This window comes from Lolium rigidum, chromosome 2 (genome assembly GCF_022539505.1).
Source record: "Lolium rigidum isolate FL_2022 chromosome 2, APGP_CSIRO_Lrig_0.1, whole genome shotgun sequence".
Classification (NCBI taxonomy): domain Eukaryota; kingdom Viridiplantae; phylum Streptophyta; class Magnoliopsida; order Poales; family Poaceae; genus Lolium; species Lolium rigidum.
The window spans coordinates 60077614-60100307 of NC_061509.1; the positions used below are offsets into that span (position 1 = coordinate 60077614).

General features: G+C 41.7%; 1 protein-coding gene across 10 annotated transcripts in view; it reads right to left on the reverse strand.

Annotated features, from left to right (window-relative positions):
• Nucleotides 1–15096: 15096 nt before the first annotated feature.
• LOC124691811 overlaps nucleotides 15097–22694 on the reverse strand; it is a 110208-nt gene continuing 102610 nt past the window's right edge. For 4 of the 10 annotated variants that reach the window (XR_006999165.1, XR_006999162.1, XR_006999166.1 and 1 more), the window contains 2 exons: nucleotides 21384–21474; nucleotides 15097–15409 (listed from right to left, as the gene is read on the reverse strand). Coding sequence is in view for 3 of the 10 variants with exons in the window: in XM_047225087.1 (XP_047081043.1) it covers nucleotides 21424–21474 (51 nt within the window). In the remaining 7 variants the exon portion in view is untranslated. Of the gene's footprint in view, nucleotides 15410–20447; nucleotides 21475–22694 lie in introns of those variants that run through there. The other 6 variants (XR_006999164.1, XR_006999160.1, XM_047225085.1 and 3 more) reach the window with 3 other exon arrangements.

Here is a 22694-nt window from a genome sequence, read left to right on the forward strand (position 1 = left end):
TTGATTTGATTTTCGTGGCTCCTCACTGTCGCCCCAACCTGGAACCCTAGCGGTCGCTGGTCGGTTTAGCCGTCGCCGGCTAACTCCAGCGCCGCCGCAGGTCGGCCGACCTCCGGCACGTCCTCCTCCACCAGCCTCCTCGCTGCCGTGATGCTCTACAGCCCCGCATCGACCCCCTATGCCCCCTCGACCTTGACGCCGGCGGGACGGTGCCGTGGACGCAACCCCGGCGTCAACTTCTTCTACTCGCTGCAATTTCAATGTGAGCTAATCCTCCCCACATCTCTCGCCTATGACCATTGTGTCCTGTGTTGTACAATTTTTGTTGGATACTTGTGTTTAATACAATACCTATAGTTACTACATTTACTCGTTTAAGATTGGTATTTCATATGTGAAGTGGAATGCTTCCTTTTTGGATGAATTAATCAGCCAAAGCATGTGTGGTCTGTGTTAATTAAGGTGGTGCGGTATGAGGCCCTGTATTGACCTTGCTAGATACTAGCATTTCAAGTTTCTAGTTTGATTGTCCCTGCTGGAGAAACAATTCTTAGCTGCTGGTTATGTTGCCTGGATATGACATACTCCTTGTCTATTTGTCAAATACCAAATGATGGATTTATTATTGATGTTGCGGAATATTACTTGGTTGGCCTGCGAATGATTCCTGGACCCTAAGTAAATCTCTATAGCTTGTGGGTGAATAACTAGTTGCTCTACTTGCTGCTATAAATTTGTGATGCCCCTGTTTGGATGAGATATTCATCCAGGCATATATGGTGATGTTGTCTAATAAGAAATATCCATGTGTTGGTGTTGCTCTCAATAATTGGCTGGTGCTGGACATATTTGTGTTTGTGTGTGCAAGATGAACACTTGCTCCTAGTCCCCGGAGATATCTCGTTGTTTCTAGATGGATGCTTTATTTGATGGCTTACTTGTGCTTAAACTCGATGATCTTGTAGTTTAGATTATTGTTTCTTCTTTCTTTGCATAAGTGCCCATGTACTTTCTAGTGATCATATCTATCCTGTGATGCCTCAAATGAGTGTACACAGGATACATATATGTTGGATTAGAACCTTGTGCTCGTAGGTGCTTATGTAGAGTAGGAACTAGACAATGATCATAACTATATGATCAAATGATGGTAAATGTCCATCCCAAGCTCCTGTTGTTGCTTGAGTAAATTTCATGGATATACCTATGCTTGCTTTAGCCGATGATGCAAAGGCTGAGGCTCGGATTTGTAATAAGAACAGATGCTATTTATGCGTAATAAACTCGTGATGAGACTAGCATACCACTTGTATGCAAATCTGAGAGTTTCCCCTACCAAAATGCTTTGATCTAAACCGAGAAGAATATATGCTAGATGATCTAAAGATCAACCTGCTGTAGTAGATCAGACTAGCCTGGTCTTCCGGCATCCGAAACAACCTTCTTCTTGTGGCATGTCTCGCTCCTCCTCGCAGCCTTGATTTATCTCCAAAGATCTAGCTAAAGATATAGATGTATTCTGGTTGGTAGATCATTGCTAGGATCCGTTGGCATACTCTTGATGTTCTGGTTGATTCAGCTAGTGCAAATTTTTACTAGTTGAGCTGCTGATGTGTGGATATGCTCAAAGAGCTGCTAGTACCGAATACGGTGATGTATGAACCAAACGGTTTGGTTGGCTGTGATGGCCCTCGCTTTTATACTCGTTGTGCGGATGTTGTGGTATCGACGAGCACATAGCATGCAAGTGGTGACAAGTGCTGCTAGCAAGTGGCCCTTCCTCTTGTGCAGGTTGACGAGTTGGTTTTCTTCTCATCCTAGTGCAAGCAACGACCGTGTGATCTTTATCCCTTGCTAGACCATTCTTTTAGGTGCTGCCAAGTGGTTAATCCTTATTGGCTAATATTATTGTGTGATCTAAATACCTCCAGAGGATGCCCCTAAAATTTAATTAAGATTTGCTTAATTATTAATTGGTTTATGATTAGTGGGCTTAGGATCATATTGACTCTGCCATGTCAAGGATGATCTATTTTAGAGTAATTTGTGGGTTTTCTTAAAAACAGGAACTTGACTAAATTAGAGGGAAACAATAATGTTGCTTTTCTTGCCTACTCCAGTGGATCAAATCTGGTTGCCTAATGCCTCTTGTTGCCTTCTTAATTCCTATGTGATCTGTGTTGCCTCATGTGATCGGAATTGATCCATATGTCTCAATTGTTGTCTAAGATGAATTAAATCCCTCTAATTACATCTCGATATTAGGACAAGTTCCTAATATCCATGAGTTGAGTTCCTAAACCAAAATGCCTCATCTTAGATGATGGCAAACATTTTAATCAAACACAACTATTTTCTTGTCTTTGTTCTTTTTCTTATTGCAGGAAAAGAGGATTGGAAGATTGGAAAGATGGAGATCTTAGATTAGGAATTCTTTTAGTTCCATTTTGTAATCTCATAGTTCTTATGTAACTTATATAATATTTCAATAAATTTTGTAATAGTACTTTTGTGAATTGTTATTAGTAATATTTGATTCTCATTCCTATTTGTTATTACTTTGTATTTTATATAATTGTTTAGAATTCAAATTCCAATTCACATTTTCATTTGAGTTTTGTCTTTCATATTCTAATTTGAATATTGTTTCCCCCAAAGCACATGTCTTTGCAAAGGTCATGTCGAAATTTATCACACTCACATCGATGACTAACTCAATTCCATCGATGCAAAAGAAACCTCGATCCCTTTGACAGTTTTAAACAAAAGCGCGAAAATTCCTCGGATTTTCTATGCATGAATGCAATGCACACATCTGTTTACTCTATTTTTTTTGTAACCCCAAATACTGGGATATTACAGTCTCTACCCCTTAAACTAAACTTCGTCCTCGAAGTTTGAACTCTCTCACGTTTCGGAGTGTGGAACTGACTTGTGCAGATTACAATCTTTCTCGAACTCCGTGGTGATATTATTGGATATAATTGAATACATCCCTTGTCCAGATTCTTCCTGGAATCCAATAGTGTTTTGCCACTGAACAATGGTTTCTTTCTTCAATACCATGATTTCTTCCAATACTATAATCTTGTTTCCGTTCTCCTTGAAGATTCAATGACTGGGACTTCTTTTTGTGCTGATAGTTTTAACTGATGACTAACTTGATAACATACTCCTAATGGATTATCAAAAACTTGGTTCTATCAGATTTTTTAAGGTAGGTTCTATTTCCCATTACCGGCTAACTATAGTAATGGTACTTAGTAAGGTATTTACCATGGAAATGGTCTTGACGGTTTATTTCACTAAGAATGGATTAGACTCATTTAGTCTATCCAATCAGGGATTATAGTTGATACATATAACTATTTTGGTTCTTTAGGTTCCATGAAAGGAATCTTTCAATTAGTATTTAATTTTGATATGGTCAATCTTCTTCATTCTTCGGCCATCTTGGGCTACATTTTGTCTACGATGATTTCCTTTGTCCAACTTCATTAACATCAGCTGACTTGAGCTCTCGTACTTCTAAGTAAATATTACTCACTTTCTCAAGTTATAGTCCCCTTCTTACTTCCTCGAGGTATGAACCTCGGCTTCTGGTCTGACATCTTTCTGAAAGTATTGTTCAATAATCTTATGAAAATAAGATCGAACTACCTTTCAGTTCAGACCTTCTTCTTCTACCTTACTCAAAGTAATGGGTCATTGTACATCCAACTCAATCTTTACTCTACCCCTTGGAGTTTTCTTATGGTATTCAACTCCTTTTTCTTCCAACCATTGGACTTATGGTTAGAATATTGGTCTAGGTCTAGTTTATGAGTTGTATTCTTCTAAGGTCTCGCGAATAATATCCGTGGTGTATCCACTCAATTGTGGACATCGAACATGAATCCTTTGACTGAATGATTATAGATCATAGTTATTTGGTCGACAAAATTTTATTTGTTCACCATTTCTTGGTACAAATAATCCAATGATGGACTACTTGATACAAATTGTGGCTATTTGTTATCTAAAAATGGATTCTATTATAGGTTTTGATCAACTCGGACAAGACATCTTCTACTTTATCTCGTAGTATGGATACTCGTACCAATTGTGGTCTTCTGATATCAACTATGGTCTTCTTATATCAACTATGGTTTCATAGGTCATCTTCCTTCATTCAGGGTTTATTGTTGCGAGAAAACCACTAGCTGACACTATGAATATAGTATCCTAAGTGATTTACCATGTATTCCCTCTTCCATGATGACTATGGTTCTGCTTGAGCTTCACCATAATCACCAGATTTCTCACCTTCATGCTTCTTCTGTACAAAAGTACTCCTCTGTTGAGGCTAAGCATGAGTTTTGATTGGTACTTGCTTCAAAATATTGTGGTTACTTCCCACAACTTTACTTCCTTTTTCTGATGGTCCTTCCTCATGTCTTCTGAATCTTCAGAATTCGTCACTTCCTCACACGAATACCATTACCCGCTAGATCTATAGCATCAAGTAAGAACTTGATATTGCAACATGCATTTGCATATCAAAGTCAAACTTCATGTATGGATCTAGTCAAACAATGAAAATCCATCAAAATCCAAGAAGATACAGCTTTGTGTTTATAGTACACACCATCATAAGCCTGAATATAATAGTTGAGTAAGACATCTCTAAACATCAGGCTGAGATGTGTAGTATATAACACCACATAAGATAGGTTTGTATCGTGATACTTAGCACGAGTATATGGAATTCTACTATTTGTCTCAACATTTACCTTAATTGCACAATTGCAATGAGATAAACTTGACACAAAGTGGTTTGGGATGGTTAAGGTTAACTAATTTTCTTTGGAAATACTACTTAACTTTCATTTTATTGAGGACTATCTCACATGATATGTCTAAGTTCTAACATTGCTACTCTAAACACATAACTATGGAAATATAGCTCATATACTTCCATATGTTCTTGCCATATAACTAGGGTTCTGATGTACTTGACACAGTTCCCATGGTTTTGGAACACAAATCTTACTCTATTGTTTCGCGTCTAGCTTCTTATCATACTCCTCCTAAGTATTTATGATGTTCTAATCCATCACATAATGATTCTTAGGTGAATCATATATGATTACTATCTCTTCTATGTAAGTAGGCATATTTCATTTCTGTCACTCCTCCTTACCTCCCATGATTGACTCATCATGGTCTATACTACCTCACATAACTCAGAGATATCACTTACTATCAATTGTTTCACACGTCTAGATAATTTTACTTACTCATTACTTATCCGGTTCTACATCTTCTATTAGGATATCTTAATTATCTTCATCACTGGATGTAACTCCTATTACAGTTCTGGATATCTCTTACTTGACCATAACATGTGTTGGTACACATCTTCCAATAGGATATCTTCCTTATGGTTGTATCCTCTCTTTGGACTACCATGTATTGTATACCAACTCGGGCTCTACTCATCTATTGTTTAAGGACTTTATGGTGTACTACATGTTTGGGATTAGCTAACTAACTTTATTTTATCTTGGTAAGTCTGGATAAGAAATGTTGACTCAAGTGTGTCAGGATTATTCTCAAGTGAATATCCATCTCAAGTCATAAAAAGTATTTGGTTTACCTAGGACAACTTCCTATAGACACTACCAATCCTATAGGTCTCCTTTAAAGGGTTTTAATCCTAAGGTCAAAGCATTTGCTCGATACCAACTGTGGTGACCCGGCATACCACCGCATGGTGTAGTATGCAAGTCCGATATAACACCAATGAAACACCGTTCCACTAGTATTATATCGCTCGAGTGGTACAACAGAAACATATGCGGGTCCAAGGCATGTCTATAGAATTACAACATTGACTCTGTTACATAAGATCATCATAGCCTCCTACTTTACAATGAGGTAAAACTGCAAATAAACTCCAGAAGAACGACTCGTAGTCTAGTCCTATCACGAACTCTATTTGTAGAGTATTTAACTATCTATAGGGGCTATGAATAGATTCTAGCTAAATAGGAGCTAAGTTTAGGAAGCTAGTTCCCTTCTATGGCTAAACTAGGTTTTCTCCTTGTTGGATGCGGTATTTGACTCCTCTTACAAGGTTCCTGTCTCTTGAAGTAGTTGTTGACTCCTCGGCCTTCGAGTTGCACTGTAGATCCTCCTTCGATGCCTCCATATCTAAGCAGGGGATTTAAGAGTGGGATGAGTACGAGCGTACTCAACAAGTTCATTATAGGAAAGAGGTGTTTAATGCACTAGCTACAGCATTAGACCCGAAAGTCTAATACCAATGCAGGTTTTCATAATCATTTCTTCAAAAGGTTGCTTTTATTCGGAAGAGCTATGTCCGTCGACCTTCACCGGTTTACTAGAACTTCATGGAGCTCCTTTCCGGCCGCGTTCGCAGCTCCATATCCCGGAACAGGGAGTGACAGGTCACGGTTCTTTACACTCGCAGAGGTGTGTTGCTTTACCCATAAGAGATCTTAACCTTGGTGCCAACCGAGCTTAAGTTCTCGTCCACACTTCCTTTGGTGTGAGGCCCGGTATAAGGTCATAGCCAATCATATTCCTCCGCTGCCTCATACACCCACCCGTTGTTGCAAACTCCGACCCTGGGTCCTCGTCGGTCCACTTACACCCCTTAGGGACGGACCCCGACCACGACAACAGTTCAGGTCTCTACCATGAACTCCTTCGCCGGCAGCTGCAACCCATCATAGACCGCAATTACCGTGGGGACTTTATCGGGACCCCCACCCTACCACTTGTCCTCTCTTGGATCAAGGGTACCACTTGTCCTCTCTTGGATCAAGGGTCTACGGTAAAGCGCATCCGTTGATGTACAAGAGGTGGAAATACAATTGACTATTCCGTCCCACTCCGCATCTTATGGTTAACACGGGTATTACGGCACAAGAATCACTCGGCGACATTTGTTGTTTAATCCTAGATGGATATAAACCCTTGCAATGGAACCTCCACCATATCAACACAATCCATGGTTCCATTGCCCACCACATAGTCATATTCATAGTTATGAAAATAGTGGTTTTGGTTTTTATGCAATAGTGATAATAATAGTACTTTGCAAGTAATTTGATAAAGATACTCAAATGACATGAGCAAGTGATGAACTTGCCTTTCTTGACCGCAAGATTATGCAGGCAAGGTCTTCGATACGCAATAACTTCAAATTCTGAAATAGCATCATCGTCCGGTAAGGACGATGTTTAAAAGATTGGCAATGATGCAATAATGCATAAGTATGAGATGCAATCGCTCTAAGCGTGACCTAACCCCGATGATTTAGGATTAGTGAGTTGATATGATTGGTTTAGAGTGTGTTGCACTTTTAGAGTGATTCCACAAACATTGTTCTTATTAGGGTTTTGTTGTCTTAGAATCATAAACAAGTGGTAGAATGCATAATAACCATCATACACACCAAAGGATAGTAGTTGTATAATAAGTAAAGAGCAGTTGTAAATTTTAAGTCCTATAGTGCATGCTGATGATTACTTGTTATATACTTTAAAAGAATAACTTCTGAAGAACATGTTCTTTAATGAAGAACAATTATGATAATTATGGTTGTGGGGTTCTATGGTTTACTATATGGTTCCAAGTAGTTTTTGGAGTAAGGATTAGATGGATCACAACAAAGTTGGATTCATCAGCCTCTAGAGTTTATATGGTTTTAGTGAAGCACATCTTAGGTAAATCATTATACATGGGTGCTATCAAGGTTGGTATACCTTGCTGGTGATAGCTGGCTAGGGTTTATAGATCCCTATTAAGTAGGTTTTGATGGCTACTCCTTATTTACTTCAAAAGAATAACTTTTGAAGAACATAATACTTAAGTATTAAGAAGTATTTCAATTAAGGTTGAGGTTGTCTAGGGTTTGCTATTGGATCCATTAAGTAAGGAATGGTTGGTTCCTTAATAGGATGGTTCATAAGTATCTGACACTATTAGGGTTTGGTGGATATAAGCATATAAGGTCCAATACTAGACATGGTTATTATTAGGATGGATCACCCTGGCGTGAGGCTAAATATGGATTGTTAAGGATAATAATTTGGATGATAGCAACTAGGGTTTAGACTTGGTTGATCCTATTTGATCAACTTGGTTTGATGGGTATGCATACATAGGATGCTAAATTATTAGTGATAGGGTTCCTATATTCTATGTGAATATGAACAAGTATTGAGTTGCTCATTATGAACCTATGAATGAAAATAAATTATCATGATCACATATTTAACCTAGGTTTTAGGTTAGAAGTAATTTAGGTTTTTTTAAATAAAATAGAGTTAGAGTTTCATACATGAGGTAACTAGGTTTTCATTTTATTTCTCCTCTTGTCAAAGGAACAACTTGATAAGTAAAGTTGAATTTAGGAAACAACTCTTAAATATAATTCAATAATGGTTTTAACATTTTTCTTATTTTTTTATTTTAAGAAAATGATAATTAGTATTAATACCATTTAGGGTTTAAATGATAATCTTAATGTTAACATGATGAAAGAAATTTACTTTTAGTGTTTTCTTTATTTTTCCTAAATGATTTTTATTTAATGTATATATATTAAACACACATAAGTGCATATATTACTTCTAAGCACTTGCATGTATAAGTGCTATACACATCTGTGTACGTGTAATAGTAGACTAGTTTGCAATATAACACACACGCAGACATGCCCACTAATTGCTAATCGATTGGCGTAGTAGCACTGAACCCATACACGCACCTGACAGGGTATAACATGTAGGCGTACAATCCAAACCAGCGCAACTCGTATACCTCACACGCCTCTCTCGTTTCCTCACAATTATTTCACGCGCTTGGCCTCTGCCGTTTCCTCTCTCCCGTCCGCGATGACGCCGCCGCCGCTTGCTGCTCCGGCTGTTGCCGGCCAAGTTTGTCGCCGCCACATGCCAGCGTAGCTCCGCCACCCTCTCCCCTTTCTACTCCTACACTCTCCCTCGCCGCGGCGCTCCTGTCGCCGCGCTCGCGACCTCCTCAACACTGCTGCTTCGCCGCCTGCTCTCGACCGCTACTGGCCGACTCCGACGCCGGCGAGGTGGGGTTTTTGCTCACCTCGACGGGATCTACAACTACCCCCTGTTTGATTTGATTTTCGTGGCTCCTCACTGTCGCCCCAACCTGGAACCCTAGCGGTCGCTGGTCGGTTTAGCCGTCGCCGGCTAACTCCAGCGCCGCCGCAGGTCGGCTGACCTCTGGCACGTCCTCCTCCACCAGCCTCCTGCTGCTGTGATGCTCTACAGCCCTGCATCGACCCCCTATGCCCCCCTCGACCTTGACGCCGGCGGGACGGTGCTGTGGACGCAACCCCGGCGTCAACTTCTTCTACTGCTGCAATTTCAATGTGAGCTAATCCTCCCCACATCTCTGCCTATGACCATTGTGTCCTGTGTTGTACAATTTTTGTTGGATACTTGTGTTTAATACAATACCTATAGTTACTACATTTACTGTTTAAGATTGGTATTTCATATGTGAAGTGGAATGCTTCCTTTTTGGATGAATTAATCAGCCAAAGCATGTGTGGTCTGTGTTAATTAAGGTGGTGCGGTATGAGGCCCTGTATTGACCTTGCTAGATACTATCATTTCAAGCTTCTGGTTTGATTGTCCCAGCTGGAGAAACCATTCTTAGCTGCTGGTTATGTTGCCTGGCAATGACATACTCAATGTCTATTTGTCAAATACCAAATGATGGATTTATTATTGATGTTGCGGAATATTACTTGGTTGGCCTGCGAATGATTCCTGGACCCTAAGTAAATCTCTATAGCTTGTGGGTGAATAACTAGTTGCTCTACTTGCTGCTATAAATTTGTGATGCCCCTGTTTGGATGAGGTATTCATCCAGGCATTTATGATGATGCTGTCTAATAAGAAATATCCATGTGTTGATGTTGCTCTCAATAATTGGCTGGACATATTTGGGTTTGTGTGTGCAAGATGAACACTGCTCCTAGTCCCTGGAGATATCTGTTGTTTCTAGATGGATGCTTTATTTGATGGCTTACTTGTGCTTAAACTGATGATCTTGTAGTTTAGATTATTGTTTCTTCTTTCTTTGCATAAGTGCCCATGTACTTTCTAGTGATCATATCTATCCTGTGATGCCTCAAATGAGTGTACACAGGATACATATATGTTGGATTAGAACCTTGTGCTGTAGGTGCTTATGTAGAGTAGGAACTAGACAATGATCATAACTATATGATCAAATGATGGTAAATGTCCATCCCAAGCTCCTGTTGTTGCTTGAGTAAATTTCATGGATATACCTATGCTTGCTTTAGCCGATGATGCAAAGGCTGAGGCTCGGATTTGTAATAAGAACAGATGCTATTTATGCGTAATAAACTCTGTGATGAGACTAGCATACCACTTGTATGCAAATCTGAGAGTTTCCCCTACCAAAATGCTTTGATCTAAACTGAGAAGAATATATGCTAGATGATCTAAAGATCAACCTGCTGTAGTAGATCAGACTAGCCTGGTCTTCTGGCATCTGAAACAACCTTCTTCTTGTGGCATGTCTGCTCCTCCTCGCAGCTTGATTTATCTCCAAAGATCTAGCTAAAGATATAGATGTATTCTGGTTGGTAGATCATTGCTAGGATCTGTTGGCATACTCTTGATGTTCTGGTTGATTCAGCTAGTGCAAATTTTTACTAGTTGAGCTGCTGATGTGTGGATATGCTCAAAGAGCTGCTAGTACTGAATACGGTGATGTATGAACCAAACGGTTTGGTTGGCTGTGATGGCCCTGCTTTTATACTGCTGTGCAGATGTTGTGGTATCGACAGCACATAGCATGCAAGTGGTGACAGTGCTGCTAGCAAGTGGCCCTTCCTCTTGTGCAGGTTGACGAGTTGGTTTTCTTCTCATCCTAGTGCAAGCAACGACCGTGTGATCTTTATCCCTTGCTAGACCATTCTTTTAGGTGCTGCCAAGTGGTTAATCCTTATTGGCTAATATTATTGTGTGATCTAAATACCTCCGGAGGATGCCCCTAAAATTTAATTAAGATTTGCTTAATTATTAATTGGTTTATGATTAGTGGGCTTAGGATCATATTGACTCTGCCATGTCAAGGATGATCTATTTTAGAGTAATTTGTGGGTTTTCTTAAAAACAGGAACTTGACTAAATTAGAGGGAAACAATAATGTTGCTTTTCTTGCCTACTCCCAGTGGATCAAATCTGGTTGCCTAATGCCTCTTGTTGCCTTCTTAATTCCTATGTGATCTGTGTTGCCTCATGTGATCAGAATTGATCCATATGTCTCAATTGTTGTCTAAGATGAATTAAATCCCTCTAATTACATCTCGATATTAGGACAAGTTCCTAATATCCATGAGTTGAGTTCCTAAACCAAAATGCCTCATCTTAGATGATGGCAAACATTTTAATCAAACACAACTATTTTCTTGTCTTTGTTCTTTTTCTTATTGCAGGAAAAGAGGATTGGAAGATTGGAAAGATGGAGATCTTAGATTAGGAATTCTTTTAGTTCCATTTTGTAATCTCATAGTTCTTATGTAACTTATATAATATTTCAATAAATTTTGTAATAGTACTTTTGTGAATTGTTATTAGTAATATTTGATTCTCATTCCTATTTGTTATTACTTTGTATTTTATATAATTGTTTAGAATTCAAATTCCAATTCACATTTTCATTTGAGTTTTGTCTTTCATATTCTAATTTGAATATTGTTTCCCCCAAAGCACATGTCTTTGCAAAGGTCATGTCGAAATTTATCACACTCACATCGATGACTAACTCAATTCCATCGATGCAAAAGAAACCTCGATCCCTTTGACAGTTTTAAACAAAAGCGCGAAAATTCCTCGGATTTTCTATGCATGAATGCAATGCACACATCTGTTTACTCTATTTTTTTTGTAACCCCAAATACTGGGATATTACAACTTCTCCCTCCGACCACCGGATAGAGAGGGGGTTAGCAACAGCCCTAACCTGGTCGAGATCCGGCGGCTCGGATCTAGACCACCGCCTCCACTACAGGGCACCTTATTGTTGGAGCAGCCGCCAAACGCCAACCGCGCCCCTCCGACGAGGACGGCGAGGAAGAAGAACAGCGGCAGTCGCCAGATCTGGCCCGAAGCGACCAGCGAGCTCCACCCGGCGTAACGCCAGCTACTGGCACAGAGGCCAAACCTACACCTAGTATGTACACTATGGAGGCCGCCGCCTTCCCTCAGCGCGTCTCGACCGGCGGCGCCTGCGAGAATGGCCTCCGGTCGGCCCGACGAAAGGGAAACGCCTCTCAACTACTATAGCGTGAGGAGAGCGTGGGAGGGGGGAAATGAGCGTTTTTATCGATGTGTAACTCACATGACACACGGATTACATACAATCTAACGGCTTCGGACGTGAGCGAGCTGCAAGGTAATTGTGAGTTAAAAAAAAACTAGAAAACCCCGTAGAATATCTAGACTTCTGTAAATTGTTGTGAAAAACATGTAGTATTTCATTATGGATCGATTGGAGTAGCAAATATTGCAGTATTGAGAAGACCTCATAAGTGTTCTAGCATATTATATATACTCCTCACCAGTAGCTTATTCTTCCACATGCCATCCTTTTAGCGCGTATGCCTCCATGCGTACCTACGGACCGCGGTTACAGCTTCAGCGTCAAGTCAAGCTTTGGTAGCTCCTGATCTCCATCACCACAGTGCGCAACACTTCGGCCAACACTTCGGCCACCAATCCAGCGCCGCTCCCCTTCGTCCTTGCCGGCCGCCGTTGTCCTGCAGACGTTTGATGCACGCAACCACCTCGGAAGGTCGTTCGGTGCCGCCTCGCCGTGGATGGCGAACGCGCGGTCGTCCCATTGCAGTGCCAGCGGCACGCCGGCGTGGCGCCTTGCGAGCGTGCGCTCACGCTTGTGCGCGTTCTGGTGCCCACCGAGTGCCTGCGAGCTGTAGAACTGGCGCCGGCAGTAGTGGCACCGGAACAGCTGCCTCGGCTCCTGCTCGGCCTGCGCCGATAGTGACACGCCGGCCGGCACAGCAAGCAGAGGCGCCTCCACACCGACCATGCCAATGAGATCAAGCTCGGCCGGCCGGAGAAACGCCTCTCTGCCGCTGGCGCTCACGAGCTCTGCAGCTCCTGGGCCTTTTGCCTCCCTTCTCTAGCTCTACCATGGGAAACGAGATATGAAAGCGCAATGAAAGTGTTCTGCGTGCCGTGTAAAAATCCTGTAGGAATTGATCAAGCAGTCATATGGGAACGGTTGTACATGTCAGCCGTGCGACTGACTATTACATATCATCTTGTTTTTAGAGCATCTCCAATAGACGCGCTAAAAGGCCCGCACGGTAAAAAACCGCCGGTTTGCCGCGCGCGGGCGCTGCCGCGCTGCTCCAGCAGAGGCGGGAAAAAGGCGCGCGCGCTAAAAAATTTGCCGCCCGCGCGCTTTCGCGCTATCCCGCGCGGGAAACTTGCCGCGTGCGATGGCGCGCGCGGTATAAACACGCCACGCGCGAGCGCGGACAACTGTCACTTCCTCCACGCGTCTCTCTCCCTCCTCGTCTCTCTCCCTCCCGCGCCGCTCCACCTCCGGCCGCTCCGCCCCCTCCCGCGCCGCTCCACCTCCGTCCGCGAGATGCCTCCGCGCCGCCGCCCCTCCTCCGGCTACCACGGCGTCCGGGCGCGGCCGAGCGGCCGGTTCGACGCGGAAATCCACTCCGGCGAGGAGCGGATCCTCCTCGGCACCTTCGACACCGCGCACGAGGCGGCGCGGGCGTACGACGCCGTCGCGTGGCGGCTCGGCCGCTCGCGTCGGTCGATGAACTTCGACGATGTCTTCACGCGCGAGCAGGCGGAGATGCTGGCGCCGCCGTCGCCGATGGTCACGCGCGAACAGCAAGCGCCGCCATCGGGAGCCGGAGCAGCGCCTCCTCATCGCCGAGCGCGACGAGGCGCTGCGCGTCGAATGGGCGCGGCGCTTCCCCGAGGACGTCGCCGCCACGGAGGCCTTCTACGCGCAGAAGGAGGAGGACAAGGCGGCGATGAAAGCGAAGAAGAAGACGACCCGCGAGAAGCGCCGCGCCGAGTCCGCGGCGAGGAAGAAGGCGAGGACCGACGCGGCGGCGAGGAGGAAGGAGGAAAGGAAGAACGGCGCAGGGCCGTCGACCGTCGTCCTCTCGTCCTCCTCTGACTTCCAGTACACGACGACGTCGACGCCGGTGTCGGACACGACACTGAGCAGCTCCGACTTCGATTGGGAGTCCGACGACCAGTCCGAGTAGTAGTTTTATTTAGTATTTTCGTTTAAATGTCGCATTGTATCGTCGCACTTTAAATATATTCGTATTTTCGATCAAATTTCAAAGTTTGTTTGATGAATTTTCAAAAAAAAAAGATCGGATTAGCAGTTTGTGACGCGCGCGCTGCAAAATAGCGCCTCTGGCGGAGGTGCGTTTTTCGCACACCAACACGCGCTGCAAAATACAGCCTCCGCCGGGAGCAAATTCGTTATGCCGCGCGCGAGCGGTATACAGCGCGTCCAATCGCCGGTATAGCGCGCGAGATTTTACAGCGCCTGTTGGAGATGCTCTTACAGTTTAGCCTTTCTGTTTGACATTCATGCAGGCATTGGTTTGTTTGACTCCCGGCACGCGAGCCAAAACACCGATCTGCTGATGCAAACAAAGATCTCCGTTCGTGTGGGAGATTTCATTTTCTATGTAGCAAAATGGGATAAGGAAAGTGATCGTTACAATTATCTACTCTGTAACAAAAAAAAATGTTTTTCTTTCATATACAAAGTTGCCACGACATGCCTAAGTTTGGTCATCAGAATCGGTGCAATCAAAAGCAATTTTGCCAGTTTTGGAGCCTACTGACATATCGGCTTACGAGTTCCGACCTTAATTGATCTAATTTAACAAACTATCATAGAGTGGCAAACCTTAGTACAAGGACATATCATGTGCAATGATCAGGTTCAGTACCACGTCAAACAAAAAGCCTCGGACGAGCAACCAAGACAGTCAGCGCAAACGAAATTCTTCCAGCCAAGTTTTGCAAGGACGCATGTAACAAAGTACACATGCCTTCAGTGGCATGTTTCCAAGTTGTAGGACAGAGAACAGAATCAGAAATCATATATATGTTCCATGCTAAAGGTTCTTTACTTTCTGAAATAAATGGAACTCGCAGGTTTTAGGTCGAATGACGGAATAATCTTCTATGTGATCTAGGGCTACAGGTGCTGCAAACCATCCTTCCCTTGAGCACTCTCTCCTGAACTTCTGCGAACCATCCTTCCCGTGAGCACTCTCTCCTGAACTTCAGTGGGCGTTCTGCAACCAGGAAAATAAAGTTTCAGAATGTAAGGAAGAACTTCAAATGAACTGACAAAGCACCTTCTAATGGGTTAGCATTTTAAGGGGTGCACTTTGGCACAGCAACTGCCCAAATAATGAATTACATAGGGAGTGACTAACCAGCAGCTGTCTGTTTTCCAATTTGTGGACAGACAGGTTTTCCCCCAATGAACTGTAGCCAGCTGTCCTCAGTTTTCCCTTGATTTTCCACGTAAATGAGCCCACGAAAATGACGCACTCAGTGCTGCCTTACAAAAGCCCACCTTCCCCCGATCTTCTTCTTCCTCAAGAAACCAGCAACCTCACACCGTTCGACCACCCCAACCTGAATGACTAAAGTAACTGAAGAAGAAATAAAACCTGAATGTCACCTGCTTGATACTCTGTCAGTACCGAGCACACAACCTTACTTACAACTGGTAGTTCAAACAACATCTTGTTATAAAAACAGAATGTCACCTGCTACATGCTATTTCTACTACTACTCCATTCAACAACCATCTAGGCATGGAAAAATAAGAGTAAGGCAATTTGAAAACACAAACTAGATAAACAAAAGAGTCTGAAGAAACTGAAACAGAAGGAGTCACTAGAAGGAGCTCGACACTTGGCGTCACTAGAAGGAGTCTATTCCCATCCTCCCGCAAAATAAGTGCAAAACTGAATTAAAACAGAAGGAAACCCACTCTTTTAGTATAGCCAGATGGTAAAGCACCGCGAAATTATGAAAAAACCAAGCTAACTAGCATTTGCCAGTGAACACCATCAGCAAGTTCATCAAAATAATGTTGTCCCTCTAGTGTAAGTTCCCAGCTGAGCCCGACACATAATGAAGGATAAACTGAACATATAGTAGCCCCCCTCTATTCACATACTTCCTCATCTTGAAAAGAAAAACATGCATGACAACGAGTGAAAATAAACTCCTTCCCAAAGTAAACTAATAACCGAACTACTTGACATGATGCTACTAAGTGACATGATACTGCTCCACCCACCTTACCCAATTTGGCGCTAACTCATATGATGCTGCCCCACCAAACTTACCAGTTTGCCGCTCACTAACATGATGCTGCTCCAACCACCTTTGTCCAGGCATGAGAAAACACTGCACTACTTGGAGACTGAAGAAAAAGAAATAGAGGGAAAACTGAACACTTACGCCTAAGCAACTAAGTTGTAGAACGATAATAAAGAAAGATAAACTGAAGATTATAGAATTAACACATACTTAGAAGAAAGAATACGATCGACAATTTAGAGGCTGAATACTGATAGGTTGTATTGAGAAAATAACTGAACAATAGTTAAAACTGAAAATACACTGCATGAGAGAATGAGGACTCAAGAAAGATACACAAAAGAAACTTGTCGTCACTAGAAGGACTAACATGGACTAAAATGGTTACTTGAAACTGAAAACTAATAAAAACACTCATGATAATATAAAATGAAAGTGAGACACGCTGATAGAAGAGAGAATCACCTACTGAAGACTAAAGTAACTGAAGAAGAAATAAAAACTGAACGAAGAAACATTTGAACTTTGGACAGTCCATCGAACATGCCAGGCAGCAGATCCCTGAAAAATATAAGATAGTAAAACTTTCAAATCTGGATATAAAAACTTCTAGAAAACAAACTCCTACACTAATTTCTCAATAAGGATCAGAGAGTGGCATATTCCTCCAGCAGACAAGCACCGCCACCGACAGTCACACCAACTCATGGAGTTCTCAGTAAGGATGAGAGAGTGGCATATTCCACCAGCAGCCAAGCATCGTCACCGACGGTCACACCAGCTCATGGAGTGGTACAAGAAGAGATTCTAACTATCAATCTAGTAAGCACAGTCTATTCATGAAAAGGTGAGCATGAGAAACAGAAAATACTAAAAAATGAATGCAAATGAGATAAACATCTGATCATCGATGAAATCAACTGCTGCTATGCCACCACACATCTCTGACCAACTTTATTCTCTCTACATAAGTAACAAACAATGACTGAAAAAATATGACATAAGCATATAATGATTGAAGAGAAAACTGATAAGCTGAAATACAAAACAGTAAAGACATAAAATGAACTATGACAAGCAGTGCAGAAAGACAAAAATGAATTACTGAAATACTGAGAAAATCTAGAGCACAAAATTAATGCCTTTGGTTTTGATACGTTTGGCGCTGTTGTTAGGAACACCTAGTGTTTTCATAATTGGTAAGTAGAAAGAAAGAACTAAAAAAAGGTGCCGACTGAAAAATGAAGAGCAAATTTAAGAATGAATAAATGACAAAATAAAATAAAATAACAATGCAATACTGAGATACTAAAAGTATGAAGACTCAACAACTGATAAAGTGAGAAAGAGTAAATAAATTAAAACGAGCATATTTAACTGAGAGACTGGGGAAGGAAAGACTGAACAAATAAAACTGAGACGAAGAGACTGAGAGAAGGAGAACCTGAGCAATACTAGAACTGAACTAAATACTGAGCAATACTAGAACCGAAATAAATACTGAGAAGGAGAATGAGAGACTGAGAGAATTAAATGACATGAACATGATAGACTGAGGAATTAAGAAGACTGAAGAACTAATATGAAATGAAGAGTGCTGAATAATAAACTAAGAGACAAAAATAATCTGAGACAAGAAAAACTCAGCAAAAAGAGATTCAAAACTGAGAGAAGAAAAGCTGAGAGACATAAATACAAACGGCGAAGAATGAAAACTGAGTGACTAAAAGATTGACCCAAAAAAATAAAAAGAAATGAAATGAACAAGAAATATCAGAAGAAACAAAATAAAAATCAGAAGCACATTACATAAGAACTGAACAAATTAAAAACAGAAAATTTTAAAACTTAGGAAATGAAAGATTAGGTCATTACAAAGAAGCGTTATGTCCAAGCAGCAGAATCAGTGGGGAGAAGTATATGCAGTAAGTCTATGAAAAGAGAGCAGTAAATGTTGCTAAGGTTAAATAATTGAAGGCAGTGCACTAAACCTATGGAATACACAACCATTTCCCTTTGTATGGCTTACTCAACCAAATATCATTAGAAATATGCGAATGCATAGGATACTTAAAAGAACAGGTACTAATATACTTCAATGAGCCAGCAGAAGAAATAACAACAAAATCAAACTAGACAAGGTGCATCCATGCTTCTGGATTATTCAATGCTACAATTTACAAAACTCAAACTCATCCGAGGACCAAACATGATTTATATTGAATCAATTAATCTGAACAAAATGTGCATCAAAGTACAAAAGGCAGGCAGAGGGTTCATCCGTATATGAAGAGAACATATGTTTAACTGAAAACTGAAAACATCCGTATTGGGACATGGAAATTATGTATCCTTATCATGAGTCATCCAGGTCATATTACTGGTTGGCTGCCTAAAATTTGCCTTTGAAGTAGTTCTGAACAATAATAAAAGGTGACTTTGCAGGTTAAGTTATGAACCATAATCAAAGGTGACTTTGCAGGTTAAGTTATAGACCAATTGTCTGTCATTACATGGACCTCGAGGCTAGCCTTCTCCATATATCTCATAAAAAGCAGTTATCTACTAGAAAGTGATAACAGAGCAATTGCAAAGCCCCTAACTGAATTAGTCACTGACTTATACATATATACTGACAAAACACAGTCGCCACACCAGCCTAAGGGCCATTCATCGCATTCAGAATTTCAGATACATGTAAAGCTCCCTCACCGGGACAATCCTGAAGGAATAAAAAGACCAGCAAAAACACCTAAACTGATTCAAGATTTCAAGCTGTGAGCAGACAGTTCAGATTACAGACAATTAATCAAAACTAAACGCAAAAAATAAGGAGTGAATCAGCAAAGGAAATATTAGGAGTTTCTGACTTCAGAGATATAATTGAGCGAAACATGCATCTCGATTTTCGGTCAATTGCATATGAGTTTCAGTTACTAGAAATTCCTTACTATTTAGATGATATTAAGATCTTGCTAACTCCATCTGGCAACCTTCACATCAGAATCAACATCTAGCTACCTAACACTACATAGATCTAGCTGTATTCATATACGAATCAACATTGGGCTTGCTTACTAATACATTTACAAAACCAAAATCATCACCATGTGCAAAACGAAAAGGCTCCAGACTAGTGAACATGACGAACTAACTACAACAAAAAATCGAGCACTACAACCAAATACAAACCTGTTTGCTAGTTGGCTACACGAAAGCCCACCTAAAATCGACAACATCACAAATCAGCACCCGCCAGATGCATACTAGTTGCATACGTGACTACCCAACCCAAAATCGACATCAGAGATGAAAGAGGAAAAGGAATACAGAAGGCTTACCCCGAACGACGGCCATGTCCTCGACGCACACGAAAAACAGCTCCCCCAGCCGCGCACCGGGGAACTTCTCGGTCAGCAGGACTCCCCATGGCCTCCTTCACCAGGCGCTCCACATCCGAAGAGGGCAGCACGGACTCCATCGCCGCGCGCGTCCACTGCGTCTCCGTCGCCGCGTGCGTCCGCTGCGTGGTCGCCGCCGCGCGAGTCCGCTTCGTGGTTGCCGCCGCGCGCGTCCGCTGCGTGGTCGCCGCCGGGCGCAGTGCTGGCGGATCCCGCGACAACACCTCCGCCATGGCGCTCCCCTTCCTATCCTCCAACTCAACCGAGGCAGAGGAGAAAAGAGACAACCGGCCAGAAAAGGAGGAAATGAGGAAATTCGAAAAATAAAAGAGAGGGCCGAACGTTGACTCAACCTGGAAAAGGGAAAATGAGAAAGAGATGTGCAAGATTCGTGCAACACAGGACATCGATCTGACGGACCAAAAAGTAGCTGTTCACCAATTGTAAAACAGCTAGCTGATAAGTAGGAAACCTGATTACATAATAAGTTGGTAAGTATTCAGTTAGCAGAAAGATGCTCACATACTCACATGTGTATTTTTGGTATAATAATATGCATACAGTAAGAGTTCAAGATACATGTGGAACTTACACAATGAGAACATAACCTCCCCAGCCACTCAGGCAATCAGGATCAACAGAAGACAACAATGCTTGTGAGATTGTCTCAAATAGTTCTTCGGGTTCATTTACCAAATAAAAATTTGAACAAAGAATTTGTCATATTTACAGTGCAAAACCACATAACGGAAATTACTATGGCACTATGGATGGCATTTCTCAATCAAGTAAACGAACCATGTCTGGTTTATACATGGACTCACAAGCACCATATACTGATTCTCAAACAGTACCAGAAACCACAAAATCTTTTGCCAGCTCCTTGCATAAAGGAAGCACTTTAATCAGATTACCTGCTACAGATATAATAGCGAGACAAGAAAGCCAGCACTAGGATCCACACAATCAATATTTATCATGTTTCAAGAAACTCGACATGAAGCAACGTGGTTCCAAGAAAGTACATATCAGACGGAAATAGATGTTGGCATACTGCCTACATTAACAATGCAATTTTGTATGGCTCATAGCTAACCCTAAACAAGAGAACCCTTCCAAATCATCTATGTAGTAATATATAGGCCAATATTAAGTGATTTCTTTGTTCTTAGTGCTTTTTATGCCCTAGTTTGGTTTTCCTGAAATACTTGGTTCAATATTCATGTTTTCTCAGGGAAGGCACTCTCCATACATCTTACAGTTACAACTGACTGCTGTTCAGTTCTTGGTGTAACTTATTAGAAATAGGGAGCAAATGGATGAATCTTGACAAGAAATCAATCTCGACCCAGGATTAAATATATCTGAGGATTATGACTAACCCGAATACTGATAACTACGATACACATGCACATGGTAGATCGAAGTATGTGAACGAACCATTAGCACACAGACAAATTCAAATCAATTGGACTTTTGAGAAGTAACAAAGGAAAAAAGTCGCAGAAAGACGAGAACTAATACATACTTGGCACCAATACAAATCCATGGTACATATAAATGGCTGATCATTTTCTCCTAGCCCGGCAATAATTGGCTGGCAGAAGTATGGCCCAAACCTACATAAAACAGTTTGTAAGAAAAAGGAGACAAAGCTCTAAATACATATATAACATAACATATTGTGGGACCAATAGAGGGATGGTGCACAATATCAAATTACGACCTCACGGACGACAAAAGAAAGGTCATAAAATGCTTGTTTGAACTACTGGCATAGAGTATAAGTTTTTTAGGTGGACAACTGAATTACCATAATCGGCAAAAGGAAGGAAAGCATAAAACAAATCGCCCAGAGAAGTGAAATTAACCTTTTTAAGATTGTTTTTTTAGATAACAGGCATGAAATGCCCGACTTTAAATTAATGAAGCCACAAGGTTCACAAGCGCTATTACATGCTGCGGCATACAGCTTAGCCGAGATAAGATCAAAGAACTAGAGTACCCCCACTCCAGAAACTAGAAAGCATGGGGTCGGCCTCCCCAAAAAACAAACCGATCTAAGGACACTAAGGAGCTTGTAGGCCAACTGAATTTCAACATATTCTTTAACTGTAGAATAGGAATTGATACTACATATTTTTCATACAGGAGGAAAACATGGTGATGCTTATTCGATTCATATTCCAAAAGAATATTTTAGGTCATTGAGATCAGGGATCGCGTACCTATCATGGATTTAGTATCAATATAATACTGGCTGCAAGGTAACGAACTGAAGAATAAGTGAAGACACACACATAAAGAGCAAGAGTAGGAGAGAGGTTAGCCCAAGGTTAGGATCCAGAATAACCGAGTTTTGCCTGTGTACTGAGGGCTGAACAAAGAAACGCAGGGGGTGACACCTCCCTCTCTGACAATAGCAGTTCCTCCCAATAACAAACAATCAAGAAATAAAACTGCAGAAATAACAAATCAGAGAAATAGGGAAGAAAAGAATGTGTAATTCTCCCAGAAAGATTGGAGAAAAGTCAGTTGCAAACCTAACCGAACAACCAGAGAAGATCCCTGCAGTCGCCATGCCATGTTGCCGAAGAAAAAGTAGGTACATATCCTGCCAGGCAACCAGGAAAGACGAGCAATGGCGAGGTCCTTCTAGCACGCGTCTGGAGCTCCTTGGATGGTGAGATCTCGGGGGGGGAAATTGTAATCCATCAGAAACCGCAAAAAAACTCCAATCATAAAATATTGAAGAACAACCAAGACATCTAGAAAAAAAAATAGCTCACCAAAATATCGATATTCGGCAGCAGCAGCAGCCACTGGCGCCCACCAAACT